This window comes from Symsagittifera roscoffensis, chromosome 7 (genome assembly GCF_963678635.1).
Source record: "Symsagittifera roscoffensis chromosome 7, txSymRosc1.1, whole genome shotgun sequence".
In the NCBI taxonomy this organism is placed as follows: Eukaryota; Metazoa; Xenacoelomorpha; order Acoela; family Convolutidae; genus Symsagittifera; species Symsagittifera roscoffensis.
This window is the reverse complement of record NC_087068.1, coordinates 37,147,124-37,170,487: the sequence shown is the minus strand read 5'-3', so window position 1 is coordinate 37,170,487 and position 23,364 is coordinate 37,147,124. Positions and strand designations below refer to the sequence as shown.

Below are 23,364 nucleotides of genomic sequence, written 5' to 3'. Positions count from 1 at the left end.
GATTTTCATACAGCTGCAACAGGAATCCTTGATCTGTTTTTTTTTGTGAGTGAAAATATTCAGGTTACTGATATTTGCAAATTTCAAAATGAAAATAGTTTCACAAAAATGTCAAACCATTATCCGATAAAGACGAAATTCCATATTGAAATATCCTGCTTATACCAGCGAAAATATGTTAAGGAGTCAACATTGAGTTTTTGCAACGGTGACTACAAATTATTGAATGATTTAATTATTGATAACCCCTTCGATACTTATTGCTGGTCAAATCCAAATGTCATAGTAGAACATTGGTACAAATGGTTGTTGGGTCTTTTATCGAGTACGATACCTAAACGCACAAAACATCGTACATCCTTACCCCCCTGGATTAGTCAATCAACCTCCCATATGATAAAATGTTTGAACACTGCTCGGAAAAAACACAATGAGTCACATACTAAAGTAGTGTTTTTAAAATCGAAAACAGACCAGCTTATCGAAATCGATAAAGTTAGTTATGAGGAATCCATGGCAGCTGAAATATCAACCGGCAAACTTTTCAAATATTTTAGGGCTTTCCGAAAATCAGTTTTGCCTAGTATAATGTATTATCAAAACGAAAATGCAGATACGGATGTCTCAAAAGCAGCTTTGTTTTCAAAATTTTTTGCATCAGTATATGTGGAGTCGTCAATTTTTAACGAAAACGAACGCAGTAACAAAAATCAGCCAGTTTTAGAAAATATCGATTTTTCAGAACAAGATATTTTTGAAATATGCAAACTGTTGAATGTAAATAAAAGCAAAGGCCCGGACGATCTACCTCCTTTTCTATTCAAAAATGCAGAAACATTATCTCATTCAATCTATCAGATATTCCGAAAAATTTCTCAAACCTGTATTTTTCCCGCATGTTGGAAAAAAGCCATCATTAGCCTTTTGCATAAAAAAGATGACAAAAGTTACATTGAAAATTACAGACCTGTTTCTCTGCTCTCAGTAATCTCGAAAATTCTAGAACGAATAATTTTCAAGCGATTATATGAACATTTTGAAAAGATTTTCCACAAGGCACAGTACGGATTTCGGAAAAACCGATCGACCATTGTTCAGCTTTTAACATTTTTGCAGCTAGTCTATAACGCTCATGAAAATGGCGACAGTATCGAAACAGTTTTTACAGATTATAGTAAAGCTTTTGACCGTGTTGACCACGGAATTTTGTTGCGGAAATTATTCGAACAAGGAGTCAGGGATAAAAACTTGAAATTAATCAAATCATACCTAACAGAAAGGTCTCAAGTCGTACGAGTAAATGGCGAAATATCAAATTCAGAAAAAATAACGAGCGGTGTACCCCAGGGCAGTATTTTGGGACCCTTGTTTTTCTTGGTTTTCATAAATGACCTGCCTGATAAATGCAATACAGTTATACCATTATTATTTGCAGACGATGCCAAATTCATTAGCATAAAATTGGGGAGGGATGAACTTCAAAAAGACCTTGACAAGGTGAATCTATGGACCCTGGAAAACAATATGCCTTTCAACGTAGATAAATGTACGCACCTGAATTTTGGGAAAAATCGATTTTCTTTTAATTTCAATAATGAACAAATAGCTCATGTAGACTGTCAGAAAGACCTTGGACTAATCGTATCAAATGATCTAACATGGAGCCAACATATGGAAAAAGCATGCGTAAAGGCAAACAGAGTGTTTTTCATGATAAAGAGGAATACATCAAATCTACACTGGAAAGCAAAATTAAAACTGTATACATCGATGGTCATTCCCGTAATAATGTATGCTAGTTCTTGCATAGGTCTAAACAAATGCGTCATGACACAATACGATATACTTCAAAAAAGGGCGGTAAATTGGATTTTGCATAGTAAACATACCAATTACAAAGATAAACTTAAACGACTACAAATTTTACCACTGCCCTTGTACATACAATTGAACAACCTGTTACTGCTGGCAAAATTAATTTTGAAACGATACGATACTTATATGATTGATGTTCCACAATACATAGATTTCTCTCGCTATCCTATGTTTCAGCTAAAGCGTCCATCAAAGTATAGGTGTGAACAAAATTTCTTTTACCAGACATGTCGTCTTGCGAATGCACTTAGGATAGATTTGCGAAATTGGTCTGGACTGAAAAGCGCCCTGCTCAAAGTGTTCTGGAACAAATTTGCACTCTATGACGAAAGAAATAAATGCACATGGAAGCTTGCATAGGATTGTGCGACAAACAATTGTAGAACTAGACTCGCGATATGAGACGTGAAGGATGACAGGGGCCTGGACCCCTTGTGGAAACACTAAATCCCTACTACTACTACTACTACATAGACAAAAAAGGTCGTTTTTACCAAATAAAATACCAAATATTATTCAAAAACATTTTTTAAACGGATATACCCTTCTTAAAGTTTGTTGGGCTACGTAAGGGGCTCACTTTGATATAATTATGTCTGTGATCGACTGGGTATTTTTGGCGTAATTTTTTATTAACTAAGAAAAGCCAAAATCACCCATTTTTGGGGTGAAATTTCTGGCCCGAAATGCGCAAAACAAATTACATCATATTAATTCTGCTAAAATTTCAAGCTATTTTTGCCTTTTTAAGTTTTCACCTAAACTCAACCCAATTTGAGAAAAACGCGTTTTAAATTTCAAGTTTAACGCTTTCGTTCGGTTAATTTAAATCAGCACTGTATAGATCTTTGCGAAAGCATAAATTAATATGGAAAAATCATACCCTTCTGAGAAAACTCAACCAAATATTGTATTATGCCTTTGAATCATGGAGAAACACAGAGACTTTCTCAAAGATCATGGTGCTTCAACAGTGCAGATTGATGTAGCAAAAAAAAACAAAGACAGTCAAAAACAACCAACTCAACAGCTGAAAACAAACTGCGACAGTTGAAAGAAATTTTGACCATGTATAGGAGGCAAACATTGTTGTGGAACTTTTGGCTTATCTTAACAAGTAATCGAGCAAATCGAAACAAGTAACTACACTGATTGGTATCATCCGTCTGTTATTGCATGATTCATTGCCCGCCCATAATAGATTGCGCATCACGCTAGAAAAAAAATGTCTTTTTCTCTTTCAGAGAGAGAAAGAGCAAGAGAAAAAATTTAATGACAGGTAGGAGGAACATTTTTTGAAAACGTCTATCATTGCTGCTCAAGCAAATAGTAAATAAGAACAACCGCGTCCAGACAAGTCGGCCAAAGACAATTCAGCCGATTTGAAATGCAGACAATTCAGCCAGAGACAATTCAGCCAATAATAGTGACCGCCGCAGTCGCGCCAACGTGTGTATAAATAGTGATATAGTGAGACAATGGTCGCGAGGTTTAAGCTACCGATCGAAAATACTAACCAATATTTCGTAACCGGGATGGAACTCGCCCCCATCTAAACCCTTTTCTTTTCCTACGTAAGACTTATTAATTTAGTTCACAAAACCTCGCTCAAAATTGGCGCTGTAAAAAAAGTTGTTGAATAATTGAATATAGATCATATCGGTCAAAAAAAAATTGTTAATTTTCCATTGGTTTGGAAACAAAAATTACCCAATAAATCGATTCTTAATTTCAGTTTTTGATACCCAGTCTTATAACAGCGAAAGCCAGCACATTTTGATGATGCAACTCCCAGGGCCGAGCTGCTCACTTTATGTCTCGAGCGTCACAACCAAAAATCAGTGTTTCGACCTTGCTCGACCAAAATTTTTTATGTTTCGACCGTGCTCGATCGAAACAAATGAGCACGAACGTTCTGGACCCATGCAAGATAAGTTTCGACCAGACTCGACCAAATTCAGGAATGTTCTGACTTTCAAACAACTTGAGTTACCCAAATTTAAAAGTTACAATTTATGCTTTTCGGGTAACATCTTATAATGATTTTTTATCAGAATGAAATGATTAGAGTTACCTTTGAAGGATCTAGAGATCTTTTCGGATAAAGTACTGGACCCGAGAGCTTATCCGAACTTAGTTGGACCCGAGAACTTGTCCGAAAGTGAAGTGCACCCGGGACAAACGGAGGCCTGCAAAACAGGTGTCGAGTGCAATCTACAACCAGAATAGACCCATCCAGACCACTGATGCTTGTGAAGTGGTTTAGAGAAAGCAAAAACAGGCTTTTTAACGGGTGTCACAAGCTGAGTGTCAGAGGCCCGACATGCAGGTTTGGAGACTACTGAGGCCTAACAAACGGGTTAAGAGACAACAGATGCCGGAAAAATTGTGATGAAACAGGGTGGATATGTGATGAACTGCTGAGTTGGTTTTAACTACTCAGGGAAAACCATCTGAAAACTGTGAGAAGATGATTTATATTTTTGTCTAGAAAGTCGAGAAATTAATCAAAAGGACTTCAAACTCAAACTTTTCCAGTTGTCCATTTTGTACAGCCTTGTTGCTCATTTATGTGTGCTAAAAATTTCAAGCTAATTATAACATTTTAAGCATTCAATGGCAAAGCACGATAAGGGATACTACACTTTTTCGATAAAAGACACTAAATCGAGCTCCAAAAGCAAATGAATCAATTTTTTTCTAAAATTTATGGGCCAAGATTTTGTACCACTGTGTCATAGCAAGTGTTGTGACTTTTTCGTGAGATTTTGAGCCGAGGTCAAAAACAGCCAGCGGGGTTGTTTCAATTCGCGTTGGCGTGTTTCGTTTGTTGCTATATGAAAATGGTCTCACAGGAACCACAATCTTGATTCATACTTTAACTAAAATGCATCCTAACATAAAAAATTTGTTGTACACGGTCAAGTGCAATTGGTATCGCCAAAATTTTTGATTTCAACGATTGCTTGAAGGAAAAGGGAGAACCGCATGAGCGTATGAAAATTTTCTCTGATGAAACAAAAATTAAGAAAATTGTCAAGGCGAAAAATACTTCCCAATTTTTCGTTTTCCGTGCTAAGATGATCAAGGTTGAACATTCTCCTTGCCCACAGCTCTAGTAACCATCCATAATTGGATTGCACTGTCATCAAGAAAAAAATTTACTGCATGGGGCAAGTTTTTCTGCGAGCAAAACGTTTTTCTTGCTTGCAAACTGACCAGATTTCTTTTGCAATTACCCAAAAGCTCAAAAAAGCACAAACCCTGAGAACGAAACTACGCAAAAGGTCCCTTGCTTGGTGCAGACTGTACGTTTTTTCTTCAAAAGGAAGAAAAAAATTTTCTAGCGGAAAAAATAGGTTTAAAAATGAAAAACGTCAAAAGAAGAAGAGTTCACTAAGGGTCCTTGAACAAAATTTTGGACAACCACAAACCTAAGTCCAATCCCGCCTAAAAGTATCACCTTTCCACCAATGAAAACTCATAATTCGGAAAGCATTTCAATTTAGCTGGTCTTGTTTCAAGTCTCGTTGTTGTGTTCGATTGTAATCATATGAGGACAATCTCAGAGGATCAGTATCTGGACTTAGGCTTTAATTGAATTGCTTTCGAGCGTGAAGGAAAACTGGTACGCAGTGAAGCGTAATTGTTATTGTGCAAACCTCCTTAATTTGACAATTCGTTAAAGGAAATGGTCGAAACTCATGAGCGTTTGATGTTTTTCTCTGGTGAAACAAAAGACAAGGAAACTGTCTACAACTCGAGTTTCTGCTTCCGTTGCTAAGCCGAACAAGGTAATAAATCCTCCCTGCCTTCATTGAGCAGGTAAATGTTCGTAATATGCTTGCAATGTCTTCAAGTGAAAAAAATCCTCTTCAAGAGCAACTTTGTTTGTTTGGAAAAATATTTCTAGTCTGCAATAGGAACAGATTTTCCGTTATTACCCATAAACTTAAAGTGGCGCAAAGCCTGATTGCGGAAGTTTGGAAATTGTAAATGTCTTTTTGCATGTTGCTCACCCAGTTTTATCTCCTCAAAAAGAAAAAAGCAGAAAAATTGGTGTGAAAATCAGCGTCATCTTGTCTGGTGCCAGTGCAGAACGTTCAATATTTTCTTCAATTTATTGATTTGAATGTGTCATTTAAGTCAAAAGCTGATGAAGCTCCCGTTTTGTGAGATTCCGCGAGCAAGCACACCTGGCTTTCCGCAACCTTGTTGCTGTTCAATGGATTTTTTTACTGACTCAGTCGAGATCATATTATCTGCTGATAATAAATGACATTGTTATGCAGTGGTAGCTCCCTCTAGGATATTTGAAAAAAGCGAGACAAAGATAGTGCTTCGAAAAATAAATACACTTACAACATAGAGGACCTGGGTAAAGGTTATGTTAATCCAGTAAAATAGCATAATCTGCAGTTTCGCACCGGCTGTCAATTTTTTACCACCCACCATCATATCCTCGATCTAAATAAGGTTGGTAATGTACGTCAATTTCTGAATGACTCGTCAAAAATTGTCGACCAATCACTTAATTTTTGTTCGTTGGGCTTGGTTTTTTGCAAACGTTTTTACACTGCTGATGCGTTTCTGTCAGCGTCAATTTGTTGTCTCAGATTGGCGTACTTCTTTTTGATCAACATTTTTTTTGAAGTTTTTCTGGCGCGAGACTGCCTCATCAGATGTGAAACTTCTTCAGTAAACCATGCTTTTTTGGAGCCTGGCACACCTCGACGTGATGAATTTGCAGGTCAAAAACAGCCAGCGGGGTTGTTTCAATTCGCGTTGGCGTGTTTCGATTGTTGCTATATGAAAATGGTCTCACAGGAACCACAATCTTGATTCATACTTTAACTAAACTGCATCCTAACATAAAAAACTTGTTGTACACGGTCAAGTGCAATTGGTATCGCCAAAATTTTTGATTTCAACGATTGCTTGAAGAAAAAGGGTGAAGCGCATGAGCGTATGAAAATTTTCTCTGATGAAACAAAAATTAAAAAATTTGTCAAGGCGAAAAATACTTCCCAATTTTTCGTTTTCCGTGCTAAGATGATCAAGGTTGAACATTCACCTTGCCCACAGCTCTAGTAACCATCCATAATTGGATTGCACTGTCATCAAGAAAAAAATTTACTGCATGGGGCAAGTTTTTCTGCGAGCAAAACTTTTTTCTTGCTTGCAAACTGACCAGATTTCTTTTGCAATTACCCAAAAGCTCAAAAAAGCACAAACCCTGAGAACGAAAGTACGCAAAAGGTCCCTTGCTTGGTGCAGACTGTACGTTTTTTCTTCAAAAGGAAGAAAAAAAATTTTCTAGCGGAAAAAATAGGGTGAAAAATCAAAAACGTCAAAAGAAGAAGCGTTCACTAAGCGTCCTTGAACAAAACTTTGGACAACCACAAACCTAAGTCCGCTTCCGCCTAAAAGTATCACCTTTCCACCAATGAAAACTCATAATTCGGAAAGCATTTCAATTAAGCTGGTGTTTCAAGTCTCGTTGTTGTGTTCGATTGTTATCATATGAGGACAATCTCAGAGGATCAGTATCTGGACTTAGGCTTTAATTGAATTGCTTTCGAGCGTGAAGGACAACTGGTACGCAGTCAAGCGCAATTGTTATTGTGCAAACCACCTTAAATTGACGATTTGTTAAAGGTAATGGTCGAAACTCATGAGCGTTTGATATTTTTCTCTGGTGAAACAAAAAACGAGGAAACTGTCTACAACTCGAGTTTTGCTTCCGTTGCTAAGCCGAACAAGGTTACAAATCCTCCCTGCCTTCATTGAGCAGGTAAATGTCCGTAATCTGCTTGCAATGTGTTCAAGTGAAAAAAATCCTCTTCAGGAGCAAATTTGTTTGTTGGGAAAAATATTTCTAGTCTGCAATCGGAACAGATTTTCCGTTATTACCCAAAAACTTAAAGTGGCGCAAAGCCTGATTGCGGAAATTTGGAAATTGGAAATGTCTTTTTGCATGGTGCTCACCCAATTTTATCTCCTTAAAAAGAAAAAAGTAGGTCTTCAACCAGAAAAATTGGTGTGAATATCAGCGTCATCTTGTCTGGTGCCCGTGCAGAACGTTCAATATTTTCTTCAATTTATTGATTTAAATGTGTCATTTAAGTCAAAAGCCGATGAAGCTCCCGTTTTGTGAGATTCCGCGAGCAAGCACACCTGGCTTTCCCCAACCTTGATGCTGTTCAATGGAATTTTTTTACTGACTCAGTCGAGATCATATTATCTGCTGATAATAAATGACATTGTTATGCAGTGGTAGCTCCCTCTAGGATATTTGAAAAAGCGAGACAAAGATAGTGCTTTGAAAAATAAATACACTTACAAAATAGAAGACCTGGGTAAAGGTTATGTTAACCCATTAAAATAGCATAATCTGCAGTTTCGCACCGGCTGTCAATTTTTTACCACCCACCATCATGTGCTCGATCTAAGTAAGGTGGGTAATGTACGTCGATTTCTGAATGACTCGTCAAAAATTTTCGACCAATCACTTAATTTTTGTTCGTTGGGCTTGGTTTTTTGCAAACGTTTTTACACTGCTGATGCGTTTCTGTCAGCGTCAATTTGTTGTCTCAGATTGGCGTACTTCTCTTTGATCAACATTTTTTTGAAGTTTTTCTGGCGCGCAACTGCCTCATCAGATGTGAAACTTCTTCAGTAAACCAAGCTTTTTTTGGAGCCTGGCACATCTCGACGCGATGAATTTTGCAGGTCAAAAACAGCCAGCGGGTCTGTTTCAATTCGCGTTGGCGTGTTTCGATTGCTGCTATATGAAAATGGTCTCACAGGAACCACAATCTTGATTCATACTTTAACTAAACTGCATCCTAACATAAAAAATTTGTTGTACACGGTCAAGTGCAATTGGTATCGCCAAAAAATTTGATTTCAACGATTGCTTGAAGGAAAAAGGAGAACCGCATGAGCGTATGAAAAATTTCTCTGGTGAAACAAAAATTAAGAAAATTGTCTGGGCGAAAAATACTTCCCAATTTTTCGCTTTCCGTGCTAAGATGATCAAGGTTGAACATTCTCCTTGCCCACAGCTCTAGTAACTATCCATAATTGGATTGCACTGTCATCAAGAAAAAAATTTATTGCATGGGGCAAGTTTTTCTGCGAGCAAAACGTTTTTCTTGCTTGCAAACTGACCAGATTTCTTTTGCAATTACCCAAAAGCTCAAAAAAGCACAAACCCTGAGAACGAAAGTACGCAAAAGGTCCCTTGCTTGGTGCAGACTGTACGTTTTTTTTTCAAAAGGAAGAAAAAAAAATTTCTAGCGGAAAAAATAGGGTGAAAAATCAAAAACGTCAAAAGAAGAAGAGTTTACTAAGGGTCCTTGAACAAAATTTTGGACAACCACAAACCTAAGTCCGCTCCCGCCTAAAAGTATCACCTTTCCACCAATGAAAACTCATAATTCGGAAAGCATTTCAATTTAGCTGGTGTTGTTTCAAGTCTCGTTGTTGTGTTCGATTGTTATCATATGAGGACAATCTCAGAGGATCAGTATCTGGACTTAGGCTTTAATTGGCTTGCTTTCGAGCGTGAAGGAAAACTGGTACGCAGTCAAGCGCAATTTTTATTGTGCAAACCTCCTTAAATTGACGATTCGTTAAAGGAAATGGTCGAAACTCATGAGCGTTTGATATTTTCCTCTGGTGAAACAAAAAACGAGAAAACTGTCTACAACTCGAGTTTTTGCTTCCGTTGCTAAGCCGAACAAGGTTATAAATCCTCCCTGCCTTCATTGAGCAGGTAAATGTTTGTAATCTGCTTGCAATGTCTTCAAGTGAAAAAAATCCTCTTCAAGAGCAAATTTTTTTGTTGGGAAAAATATTTCTAGTCTGCAATCGGAACAGATTTTCCGCTATTACCCAAAAAATTAAAGTGGCGCAAAGCCTGATTGCGGAATTTTGGAAATTGGAAATGTCTTTTTGCATGGTGCTCACCCAGGTTTATCTCCTCAAAAAGAAAAAAGTAGGTCTTCAACCAGAAAAATTGGTGTGAATATCAGCGTCATCTTGTCTGGTGCCCGTGCAGAACGTTCAATATTTTCTTCAATTTATTGATTTAAATGTGTCATTTAAGTCAAAAGCCGATGAAGTTCCCGTTTTGTGAGATTCCGCGAGCAAGCACACCTGGCTTTCCGCAACCTTGTTGCTGTTCAATGGATTTTTTTTACTGACTCAGTCGAGATCATATTATCTGCTGATAATAAATGACATTGTTATGCAGTGGTAGCTGCCTCTAGGATATTTGAAAAAAGCGAGACAAAGATAGTGCTTTGAAAAATAAATACACTTACAACATAGAGGACCTGGGTAAAGGTTATGTTAATCCAGTAAAATAGCATAATCAGCAGTTTTGCACCGGCTGTCAATTTTTTACCACCCACCATCATATCCTCGATCTAAATAAGGTGGGTAATGTACGTCGATTTCTGAATGACTCGTCAAAAATTGTCGACCGATCACTTAATTTTTGTTCGTTGGGCTTGGTTTTTTGCAAACGTTTTTACACTGCTGATGCGTTTCTGTCAGCGTCAATTTGTTGTCTCAGATTGGCGTACTTCTTTTTGATCAACATTTTTTTGAAGTTTTTCTGGCGCGAGACTGCCTCATCAGATGTGAAACTTCTTCAGTAAACCAAGCTTTTTTTGGAGCCTGGCACATCTCGACGTGATGAATTTTGCAGATCAAAAACAGCCAGCGGGGTTGTTGAAAATTTCCTGATGCATCTAGAGCATTTTTTACTAGGCTCTTCATGGATGATTAATTGGATTCATTCGAAAATCACGCCGTTGGTTTTGCTGGTGCAGGAGTTTTTGAGTTTCAAAAAGCGGAGGTTGTTTTTCATAAGATAAACAAAGGTTAGCAACAAAAGTCCGAGCCTTTGTCCATTTCTAATTCTGGAATTTCAGGCAGCCTTGCTGGCATGTTGTCGAAGTAAGCTATAATGTGGTAATTTCTATCGTTATAACAGGCACTTTTTTTGAACCGTTAGCCCTAACAATGGCTTCACTCCGCCAATCAGTTACCGACTTTCGTGGAAAACATTGTTTGTGAAATAAAAAGAAATCAACAGTGTAGATCAATGGTTTCATGTGAATAGTGGAGACAACCCCGCGAATAATCGCATACGAGGAAGATCAGCGGAATGCCTGAAAGAAGGTACCTGGGTCAGGCGTCCAAGCATTCTTTTAGGCAAAAAGTGACCCTGGAAGCCGAGTCTGGACACGCTTATAACATCTTCTCAAATATTTATGTGTACGACAACCTAGATAATAAAAGCCCGAACCAATGTTTCCATTATTTACAAAACTCCACATTGTTTGGGAGATATATAGTAGTTTTACGAAACTGCAGCAACATTTTGCTTCGTTTTGAGGATTTTGACGCAACATTGAGGAAACGCAAACTACCGATTCGCCCGAATTAGCGATTGCGAAAGTAAATCGCCGTTTGTACGCCAAGTGTTGGGTATTCAGAAAACAGAACCACTTTCATAACAGCGGAGAAACTCCTATTTGGTGAAGAAAAATGGAAAAGACAGGCACCCTCCTTGTTAGTGCATAAAGAGGTTAACCGGAAATACGCATTATGGTGAGACTTGGGAAAAGTTAAAGCGCAGTTTTAGCGCAATCATCGGTACTCGCAATTAAACAAATGAACTCTTGTCTTCTAGATTTTTTCAGCAGAGCAAACATAAATTACTCCGTCAAAAAAGGCCCGTTGATCCCAACCCAACTAAACTGGAAGCGTAAACGCCTATTTATTTCCTCTTAGGTGAGCGTTCTTCATGTTACCGTCGCTAAAATTTCATGAAATCTTTGACCATTGGAAGCGCTATGTGAGAGTTTAATCCTACATAAAGTCTCTTTAGCAGCGATTGCTGAAAGAGCGGGTCCCTTGTTTGAACAAACGCTCGAAGTAAGTAAGAGGCCGCTTTGATCCGTGGTTTACGGATTAGTGATCTCGTTTGAATCATCGATCGCAGTAACCCTCATGTGTGCTACTTTTCAGGTCAAGTGCTTGCTATGCACAACGGCAAAGATAACGTGGCTCGTTCCGCAACCGTTAAAACTCTATCGCGCCAATAAATTACGCCTTTCGTTAAACTTGCTCGGTTCTTGCCTATTCGAGGGTTGAAGATGCTGCTGAGCAAGTAATAAATACAAACAAGGTAGAATCAAGTGAAATAAAAATTAGTGAATTAGAGAGGCACTAGCCAGGCGGCGTGCGCTATCGATCAAACAACAAACCGAATGTTTGTAACCGGGTTCAAGCACCCAGAAAAACCTTTTTTTTTTTTACAAAAAACTTAAAAATTCAGTTCGCAAAACTGCCTTGGCCGACTTTGATTGAACGATTTTCGTCGTTCAAAACTGTGTCTGGTCAAAGAGTGATATTAAAATACTCGCTCAAAGTCGGTGCTGTTGTGAAAAACGCTTTTGAATTAGTTGAATTGTGGTTCGAAATGGCCAAAGCAGTTTGTCAACTTTTCCAATTTTGACTTGGAAACGAAAATTACACAATACATCATTTCTCAAATTCAGTTTTCGATACTCAATTTCATGACTGCGTGAAGCAGCATCATCATTTTGAAAGAGCCACCTGCACTTTTTCTTATCTGTCATCACGTCTTCTTGTGTTTGAGTATGTTTTCTTTTTCTTTTGGTAAAACTCCGAGAAAACCTTGGACATGTTTTGATATATAATCAACTTAGAAAAATCGGAAAAAAAATCACTATAAACTGTTCATCTGAATATGCAGTGAGACAAAATAATAAAGTGGTCTGAATGTTTTTGGCTCATAAGGGAAGTACTGCGTTCATATGTGTTTCTGAAGCATATTGGAAGCAGAGTTTGGAGAGAAAAATTCCAAGGTTTTAAAAGGTCATCAGTGATTAAGACCTTTCAGAAAAACTCAAAACACTGAGTATAATATTTTACAAACTTGAAAATGCTGTCTAATTGAAATCTTTGTTCGAAAGCAAAAAAAAATTATAATTTTTTTCTGATAATTTTTGTTGGGTTGAAAGTAGTAGTGTTAGCCATAGACGCACAGTGATTAGCAAGCGGACAGTTATTAGCAAAAATTAGTTTTGCCTTTGGAGATGCTTTTATTTTAATGAAAACAGCAATGATAACAAAATTTTTTTTCAATTTGTTTGTTTTTAATAAAGTCAGGTTCTGACCAATAAGCAATGAAAGGTTGTCATGTACCACCGACAATTTTTATTGACGTTATAACGATCCAAAGTTTTAAATTCTAAACAAACAATTGCCTGAGCATTATGACAAAAACGAAACCTAGAGAATTAAAAACTAGATCAAAGCAAAACTAATAAGAAAGTTAGAAAGTTGCGAAACAACTAGCGGTAAAAATGCTTTTCAAATCTCAAAAGTAGTATTCTTTGTTATTTTGATGCTACATGAACATATTGACAAAAATGAAATTAGACAAACAACAAGACTGGTCGTATATCAGGGCAAAGCCCTGAATGTTTTGACTCTCCCTTGAGTCATATCGAGTAGTTTTTGGAAAAAAAAAATTATGAAAACTACAAATTCTGGTTAATATCAAAGTGTGAAACTTTGAGTCTCACCAAACTTAACAGAAGCGGAGATGCGCTTCGCAAACACATGCAAGGAAAGTGAAAACAAAAGCTCTGAACAGGCAAAACAAAATGAAATCAGAAAAAAAGGAAACATAGCCAGCAGACAGTTGGAAAAGAGTAATGAACGCAAGTGAACAGAAAAACAAACTTTGTTGAAAAAATCTCAACTTTTGAAATTCAGAGAAAAAATTAGATGCCTTTTAAGCTCTTTGAATTTTTAGAAAAAAAGAATGGCTTTTTTGAGGGCAATAACTCGACTTAAATTTAAGTTTTTACTTAGTTTTTTAGTTATATTTAGTAATTTAGTATTTAGATTGAAATTTTAAATATACATTTTCACATACCGTATCAGTCTTTTCAAAAAATACTTCCCTTCATGACCTCACTATTAGATAACTCTTACACAAACAAAACTACTCGTGTATCAGGGCAAAGCACTGAATGTCCCTTAATTTATATCGAATAGTTTTTGGGAAAATAAAATATTGAAAACCTGTAAATTTTGGACAATCTCGAAGTGTGAAATGGTGAGTCGTATGAAGTTAATACGACTGATCCGATTCGCTAGCCTTAATTTAATTTGGATAATTCGCCACGCATCAATAACATCTTTAAAGCGCGCATGATTTAGTCCAGAAGATTTACAAACCCTCAGAACTTTACAAAAAATAATTGGAGGTAAAATATCTTTTTAAATTTGAACTCAGGAAGTCGATATCGGCAATCGATCGGCAAAAATTGATTGAATAAAAAAACCGCAGCGAGCTTAATTATTCCGTCAGAACATCTAAAGTTTAATTCTTAGTCTTGTGAAATTATTTTAGGTAAGATCTGGTTCTCAACTATATAAACAATTAGTTTGCCGGTCCGCCAAGTATATATTTTCTGGCAAAATATTTATTATGTCTGGAAAAAATTGAAAATAGAATGAAAAAACAAAGTTTGTGCGGCTATTTTCAGTTCCAGTATGGCTTTAAAAGATGGCATGATTCACCATGCCCCAATCATATCACACTTTTTCAATTATTGACCTCTTTATGAGTTTTCTCTCATCTTATATCTTAAGTTGATGAAAATAAACGAGGTTCTGGAAAAGGGTGAAGAATGTAATGCTATCAGCTATAGGCTTATATTCTAATGCTGGCACTTTTTCTCAGGTTTTCGAAAATTTTGATGAAGGATCAGATTAGTAGAAAACCTACATGAGAAAATCTGTTTTCGAAGATCCAATTCGGATGTCATAGGATTGTATCAACACTAAACACCCTAAATTAAACAATTAAAACTACCTAGATTTTAGTTGTTTTAAAAAAAGCTTTCATTGATCTATCTTCTTCTTTGACTCAACATACCGTTTTTGTTCAAAATTACAAATTGTAGGTTTAGATAGCACATCATGCTTATTGCTCAGCTCAAAAACTTCCTCAGTGTTCGGAAACAGTGTGCTAGTTATTGGTTGAAGGCCCGATTGCTTGTAAGTTATACAACAGAGTATGTGTCGTTGCACTATTGTTGTACTATATTTTTCACATTGTATGGGAACAATAAGCAACAATGCGTACCAAATTGTTACTTAATCTCATATGCTGTTGATTACACACTAAATTACAAAAGGATTGTGGATGATTAAGTTGAGATGAAAATGCGGCATCTTGATGAATTCTTTGAAGTTCATCAACTGATGATAATTGTATCGAAGATTTAAATCATTATTTTAGCAATTGATTGGATAAATATTCGAATAATGAACTTAAACGGAACGGGATAATGGTTACACATTCATATCAGGCATAACAGTTCGACTCAACTTTTCAAAGTGGGTTGAAAAAAGTTGCTGTCAAAGTTTTTTTCGTTAATTCGTAACAAACAACATCTTGAAAAGACGTATGTTAAAACACTCCACAAAAAACGGAGCGCAAACAATTTTTAAGGCAGCCCAAGTAAGAAAAAACTCAAATCGCTCATGATCACGAAAACAGTTTTAAAGAAAACTAACAGTAAAAAAGCCCATAAAAGTACGGGGTTACATAAAAACTTTTGCATTGAAACAAATTCAACTGATACAGCGTCGGCACAACAACAAAAAGTAGAAATAAGCCTCAAATTAGTAAAAATTCGGCTATGTCTGTGCTTCGATCGGCGAACTTGAATTTATGAGTCTCACGCACTAAGTACTCAGCCACGGACTCTTAATAATTTAGAAACATTAGCCACAAATAAAGCAGAGAAAAGATACTATGAAATTTCCAATGAAACAGATCGTGATGATAGCAGAAAAGCCACCAAGTGAAAAACTTTATTAGCGAGTTACGTTGAAAAAAAAGAATGTTCATTTTAAAACACTACGCTCTCAAGTAAAAACATAATAGCCAACTGACAGTTGAAAAAAAGTTATGAATGCAAGGAAACTGAAAAAAAAACATTGTTTTTTCAAAAATCGTGAACTTCTGACTTTTGAAGAAAAAAAATGGATCGCCTTAAAGCTCTTTGAATTTGTAAAACAATTTATGATGGCCATTTTTTTTTTCAAAAATTAACCCAATTTGAGAAAACTGGATTAATAGATGACACTATTATTTCGCTAGCAATTCTGATATTTATTTTCCATTTTCGAAATCAGAAGTCGATAGAATGTCAAACCGCGAAAAATCAAAATTGAGTGTGATTAAAAAACAAAAAAATCACAAAGATCTATATAAGAGTACGTTCATTACTCTTAATCAAGAAAAAAGGGCAAAATAAACTGTGAAAAATGAAAATTTAATTTATCCGTGCTGGTTTCGTACACCCATTCTGTAGATGGTCTCACGTTCTCGCATCTGCGCAATGAGCACTTGCAAGTTTTTAAATAATCAGCACCAATAAAACCGATATAACAATGCTAATTCATTGCCCATGCTGTGCAGCAAAGCGCTACCAAGATGAATACTTTTATTTGCCACGGGTGCGAAATGAGTAGAATTCTAACATTACATTACGATCGCTACCTTGTTAAGAGAAAAAAGACTCCTTTTTTTTCATACGGCACGTACTATAAAAGTGATATTGAGTTTCACTTCCTTGCTAGCCTCGGATGTCGTACATCACGTCGACTCGTTTTCAAGACGTAACCGTTAAATAAGAACAATTCGAGTCCACATTTTCTCGAAAAATCACAATTATTGGATCATGTACTGTCTTGTCGATTTTCTTTACCATTATTCGCTTTTTCAAAAGATGACAGAAGTTCAAGAATTTGAAAGCGAATTATATTGGATAAAGTTTTTCTGGTTTCTATTAATGCATCTTTAATTAAAGCATCGCCAAATAGTGGAGGACATCACCAAACAGTGCCGTGTGACAATCTTCGTCAATCCGACAATCATAGGCTATTTGTTATACTGATAGTTGCACTGATCTTCAGGCTTCCGCCTTTCGTTACTTCAGCTTAATTACTAAGAGCTTGCTGTTCTAGATCTACTATCTCGGCGGTATAATTTGTCCACAGCTTTCATTAATCTGTCTTATTCTTTGACTCAATATACCATGATGTTTTTGTTCAAAATTACAAATTGTAGGTTTAGATAGCACATCATGCTTATTGCTCGGCTCAAAAACTTCCTCAGTGTTCTGAAACAGTGTGCTAGTTATTGGTTTAAGGCCAGATTGCTTGTAAGTTATACAGAGTATGTGTCGTTGCACTATTGTTGGACTATATTTTTCACATTGTATGGGAACAATAAGCAACAATGCGTACCAAATTGTTACTTAATCTATTATGCTGTTGATTACACACTAAATTACAAAAGGATTGTGGATGATTAAGTTGAGATGAAAATTCGGCATGTTGATGAATTCTTTGAAGTTCATCAACTGATGATAATTGTATCGAAAATTTAAATCATTAATTTTAGCAAATGATTGGATAAATAATCGAATAATGAACTTAAACGGAACGGGATAATGGTTACACATTCATATCAGGCATAACAGTTCGACTCAACTTTTCAAAGTGGGTTGAAAAAAGTTGCTGTCAAAGTTTTTTCGTTAATTCGTAACAAACAACATCTTGAAAAGACGTATGTTAAAACGCTCCACAAAAAACGGAGCGCAAACAATTTTTAAGGCAGCCCAAGAAAGAAAAAACTCAAATCGCTCATGATTACGAAAACAGTTTTGAAGAAAACTAACAGTAAAAAAAGCCCATAAAAGTACGGGGTTACATAAAATATTTAAAATTTTTGCATTGAAACAAATTCAACTGATACAGCGTCATATAGTTTTAGCGATTCAACGACAGCAGCTTAATTTTTATAAACAGATGCTAAGCTGCATTCGCAAAAACAAGCAAGGAAACGGCGATACTGAGTCGGGTCCCTTAAAGTATCCAGGACTCTTGATAAAAATTAATCAAGGCTCGAATTCTGTTAAGTAAGGGGAAAAAAGATTTTCAGGACCTTGTGCTTGTATATTTATTCGGTAAATCAATCGTGAAAATTTTTCACAATCTAACGGTTGAAAGAATATATTAAAATTGTAATAGTTTTAACTCGATCCAATTAATATTCTCGATATAATGAAGTTAGTTGTAACGATTAATTTGCTTTAGCCATTTTATTTTAATGTCAATCAATTCGTACATCAATGTGTTTTGCGAGATATTTGAAATGCTTTTAAGTTGCGAGATATTTGAAATGCTTTAAAGACAAATTAGATATCAACTTGTTACCTGCGGAATCAGGTGAAATGGCAACCTGGGACCTTTCTTCCTGGTATCTTACGCTAGGTACATGTCTATCATATTAGTACCCAGCAAAAAGAGCCTTAAAAATGTAGAAATGATAAACAGAGGTGAAGCTGCGCTTCGAAAACACTAGCGGGAACACTATACAACTGTTTGGGAAATGCAACAAGAGTGCTCGTATCAGGGCGAAGCCATGAAAGTTCCGACTGCCTTTTAAGGTCTATGGAGCAGTAATAACATGAATAATGTGATAGATTTTGTTCCTATTAACAAATGAATTATGGCTTATACGCATCTGCGAACCAAAATGGAACAATTTCTAAGAGGGATCAAAGCTCGCTTACGCGTTAATAGCGCGAAACACACGCGCGCTAAATGTCCCAAATTGGCAATCTTTAAACCCCCATAACTTTACGAAAAATAAACACAGGTGAAACATCTTCACATATTTAAGCTCAGGACAACAATAGCTTTCGAATGATATAAAAGAGTTCAAAAGTCGAAATTGGCCTGAAGAAAAAAAATTAACCCCGAGCACAAATATTCCGTTACTTTCGTTACGAAAGTCGGCACAACAACAAAAAGTAGAAATAAGCCTCAAATTAGTAAAAATTCGGCTATGTCTGTGCTTCGATCGGCGAACTTGAATTTATGAGTCTCACGCACTAAGTACTCAGCCACGGACTCTTAATAATTTAGAAACATTAGCCACAAATAAAGCAGAGAAAAGATACTATGAAATTTCCAATGAAACAGATCGTGATGATAGCAGAAAAGCCACCAAGTGAAAAACTTTATTAGCGAGTTACGTTGAAAAAAAAGAAAGTTCATTTTAAAACACTACGCTCTCAAGTAAAAACATAATAGCCAACTGACAGTTGAAAAAAAGTTATGAATGCAAGGAAACTGAAAAAAAAACATTGTTTTTTCAAAAATCGTGAACTTCTGACTTTTGAAGAAAAAAATGGATCGCCTTAAAGCTCTTTGAATTTGTAGAACAATTTATGATGGCCATTTTTTTTTTCAAAAATTAACCCAATTTGAGAAAACTGGATTAATAGATGACACTATTATTTCGCTAGGAATTCTGATATTTATTTTCCATTTTCGAAATCAGAAGTCGATAGAATGTCAAACCGCGAAAAATCAAAATTGAGTGTGATTAAAAAACAAAAAAATCACAAAAATCTATATAAGAGTACGTTCATTACTCTTAATCAGGAAAAAAGGGCAAAATAAACCGTGAAAAATGAAAATTTAGTTTATCCGTGCTGGTTTCGTACACCCATCCTGTAGATGGTCTCACGTTCTCGCATCTGCGCAATGAGCACTTGCAAGTTTTTAAATAATCAGCACCAATAAAACAGATAGAACAATGCTAATTCATTGCCGATGCTGTGCAGCAAAAGCGCTACCAAGATGAATACTTTCATTTGGCTTGGGTTTGAAATGAGTGGATTTCTAACATTACATTACGATCGCTACCTTGCTAACAGAAAAAAGACTCTTTTTTTCATAAGGCACGTACTATAAAAGTGATATTGAGTTTCACTTCCTTGCTAGCCTCGGATGTCGTACATCACGTCGACTCGTTTTCAAGACGTAACCGTTAAATAAGAACAATTCGAGTCCACATTTTCTCGAAAAATCAAAATTATTGGATCAAGTACTGTCTTGTCGATTTTCTTTACCATTATTGGCTTTTTCAAAAGATGACAGAAGTTCAAGAATTTGAAAGCGAATTACATTGGATGAAGTTTTTCTGGTTTCTATTAATGCATCTTTAATTAAAGCATCGCCAAATAGTGGAGGACATCACCAAACAGTGCCGTGTGACAATATTCGTCAATCCGCCAATCATAGGCTATTTGTTATACTGATAGTTGCACTGATCTTCAGGCTTCCGCCTTTCGTTACTTCAGCTTAATTACTAAGAGCTTGCTGTTCTAGATCTACTATCTCGGCGGTATAATTTGTCCACTGTTGCTGGTTATTTATCTTTTTACTCAGACAAAATTTAAACTCTGCCTAAAATTTTAACTCTGCCAAAAAACGCTTGATTTAGTTGATTATAGGAAGTCAACTTCAAAATTGGAAAAAAAAACTTTTGACAAACTAAATTATAAACATAGTTTAGATAATTTGAGCTAAAATATATACCAACAATGATACATCTAATTTTAAGTACCAATAGTTGCAAATTATTCTTCTATACAAAACATTTAAATTCATTTCATAAATAGGTAAATGGCTCCACTATTCTCCACAGTTATTTTTTATTCAAGTCAACAACTGTGGAAGAATCTTCTGAGGGTGAAACCACCGCAACCATTAAGAGCTTCGAAAAGGCAACGAACAGCATTCAAAACTTTTGTTTAAAACCCATTCACATTTGACGTTGGTAACCCAACTCTAAAACTCATTTCATGAAATCATGAAACTTAACCTCCAGGTAAATCCATGTGTTCAATTTAATTTAAATCTTCTCCATGAAACTTGGAAGTTACTAGTTGGGTTGTTTGGACCATTGAATCGAAAATTGTTACGATAGCCAATTCTATGCAGCATCATTTTATAATTTCTTACATTTTGCTATATTAGAGCATACTTAAGGATTGAACCTTAGCTCAGTACGTTTCCTCCTATTAATTCCTCTTAATTGGGATCCTTTCTCGTCATAATGTAGAAGTGATACATAATACATTTAAGAGGAAACTAAATTGAGGAGGTTTCATTCTAGAGAAGCTCAATTATGATTCAGCGCTTTTTCCGCTCCTCTCTTTTCCGCCATGGAATTAAATATCACATTTTTTTCAAATTAATGATTAGAAATGATGACACAATTTTGAGACGATGCCGGTCCCTTATACATTTGAACACGAGCTGAGCTTAGCAAGAAGAGAGTGGAGAAAATAGCCAAGAGTCAACGTTATTTTTGACTTAGCACTAAAATATAGATATACTTTCATAATTACGGTCTTTTCTTTTGTACCCCTTAAATTCAAAATAAGCTTACAGCTTATCATTTTAAAAAATATATTATGTTAAGTTTTCTGTCTTTTTTCGTTTAGGGGATAACTGAAAAAACTGTTTTTTATTCTTGGTGAGTTGTTAGGAGGTACAAAACGTATGAGGGGTCCATGTCGTTCGGTTTTTCGATTGCACTTCGAGAGACGCCGCTTGCCGGAGAAGAGTGCAACCCGTCCTCTTTTATTTATTTACTCGTTCATTCAATGTTTGTCATTTTCTTCTAATTAAAGATCATATTTGACCCCAGTTAAAGCCAGTAGAGTGCACATGTCATGTCGAGTTAGAAGCTTAAAAAGATCAGCACCGATATCATCCAAGTATCACTACACTAGCAGCTCCGTTGTAACTTCCTGAAACAAGTGAAGTTATGGTCTATGTTTCGGTTATAATTCACCTTTGACATTTATATCGCCCCACACACACTGCTCAAACAAGAGCTGGTGAAACAAATCACAGAGTTCATCTTCTGTGAAAGCCACCACCAAAGAATTCCTGATTTTTCGAGATGAGTGGCGATTGATGAAAACACTGTCAAGCGAGAGCATAGCCTGTTTCTACACAAAAATATACCTGTTCTATTGTCTTCATTCAGGAGATGTTCTCAGGGAGCCTAGCGTCTGGTCCGACAGCCTCTTGCTTTTGTCTATGGAAGAGTCTGAAGTTGGACTCAACAGATTCGAGCTTCTCGAGCCTGACTCCACCGTCTTTTCCGACGACGATAAAGTTTTGGTTCTTTTATCCGATGCGTGTTCTCGGTGGGACCTCGGCGGTGCTGCCGCCGTCCTCGAACTCGAACCACCGTGGAAGAGTCTATGAAAAGTTTTCGCTAATCTTGCAGACGCGGACTGGGATCGTTTCGCTGCCTTCGTATCTTGCACTAAGGTTCTCGATAATCGCCTTCCTTGGTTCGTGTCCTCGTTTTCTATGTGTATTCGGACGGCTGCGCTTGATGAAACCTCTTCTGAATTCACAGCCTCGCTCGATGTGATGTTACACGGACTTTCTGTTAACATTTCTGGTCCATTTTGAAGTGCTTCTAACTCCTGGTCCAACGCCTAAAGCAGTAGTTTCAGATGCCTGGTTTCTTAAAACACATACACTTCTAGTCAAAATTCATGATTTCAACTAGTTGACAGTAAATAAAATGGTGTTATGTTGATTTGGAAGGAAACTAAATTGAAAAAAATTTGCAAAACATAACTATTGAAGAGAACAACAAATGATGCAGTTATTTGAGAGATTCGAAGATATCTAACAGCATTTCAGAGTAGATGTTCAAAGAAAGTGATGGAAGATTGTCATACAATTATTTACCGGGAAGCTTGGCAACCGGAACATTATCTAAAAATGATATCGGCAACCTGTTAAATCAATTGACTGATGTATCTGTTATCTAGCAGATTTCTAAAAAAAATTCATGATATCTGACTAGCTTTGAAATTTCCACACAGAGGCTAAGCTGAGCTTCGAACCACTTGCGATACAGAACAAGAAAAAAAAAACAGAAAAAGTCAAAAAAACTAGATCTATCAAAATGAATTAGGCTAGTTTTGAAACAAAAATATGCCAAGAGCATAGAATGTGAATTAAGTATCGGAAAATAATCTACCAAGCGGTAACAAAGCCGAAAATACCTTGTCAGAAACCATTTAAGCGAAAAAAATCAACAAGACATCAAAAGTTAATAAATCAACCCTCGCCCTCAAAACAGACACGCGCACACAGACTTTTTTCGCGCGTCAAAAGACGCAATGTGAGTCCAATAATCCGATAGAATATAGGCTGAAACCTAAAAAAAAAACGGAAAAATATTGTTGTCATGAAAAAGTAGAACTATAATTTCTATTGAGATTTTAAGCATTTTGTGCGATCCAGAGGTGAGCATAAAAATATGTTTCCGTTGAAATGACTCAAAAGTTTGGTCACAAAGCCGATAAAAAATATGCCGAAATCATTTTAGCAGAATAAAAAAGTGAAATATATTTATATATATATTTATATATGAGGTCAAGGTTAGTAAAATTAGAAACAGCAGAGGTAGATCAAAACACTAAGAGCAACTATAATGGAAACAGTGTTTTAAAAAACAAT

The 23,364-nt window shown here is 36.2% G+C and overlaps 2 protein-coding genes across 5 annotated transcripts in view; both read right to left on the bottom strand.

Moving 5' to 3' along the window:
• LOC134850967 (ADP-ribosylation factor-like protein 5B) overlaps positions 1 to 23,364 on the bottom strand; it is a 448,774-nt gene that overhangs the window by 252,861 nt on the left and 172,549 nt on the right. The window lies entirely within an intron of this gene.
• LOC134852151 (uncharacterized) overlaps positions 21,089 to 23,364 on the bottom strand; it is a 34,223-nt gene continuing 31,947 nt past the window's right edge. For 3 of the 4 annotated variants that reach the window (XM_063868453.1, XM_063868452.1, XM_063868455.1), the window contains 3 exons: positions 22,588 to 22,614; positions 21,844 to 22,328; positions 21,089 to 21,623 (listed from right to left, as the gene is read on the bottom strand). In XM_063868453.1, the coding sequence (XP_063724523.1) occupies positions 21,858 to 22,328; positions 22,588 to 22,614 (498 nt within the window). In that variant the 3' untranslated portion in view covers positions 21,089 to 21,623; positions 21,844 to 21,857. The remainder of the gene's footprint in view (positions 21,624 to 21,843; positions 22,329 to 22,587; positions 22,615 to 23,364) is intronic. The other variant, XM_063868454.1, reaches the window with a different exon arrangement.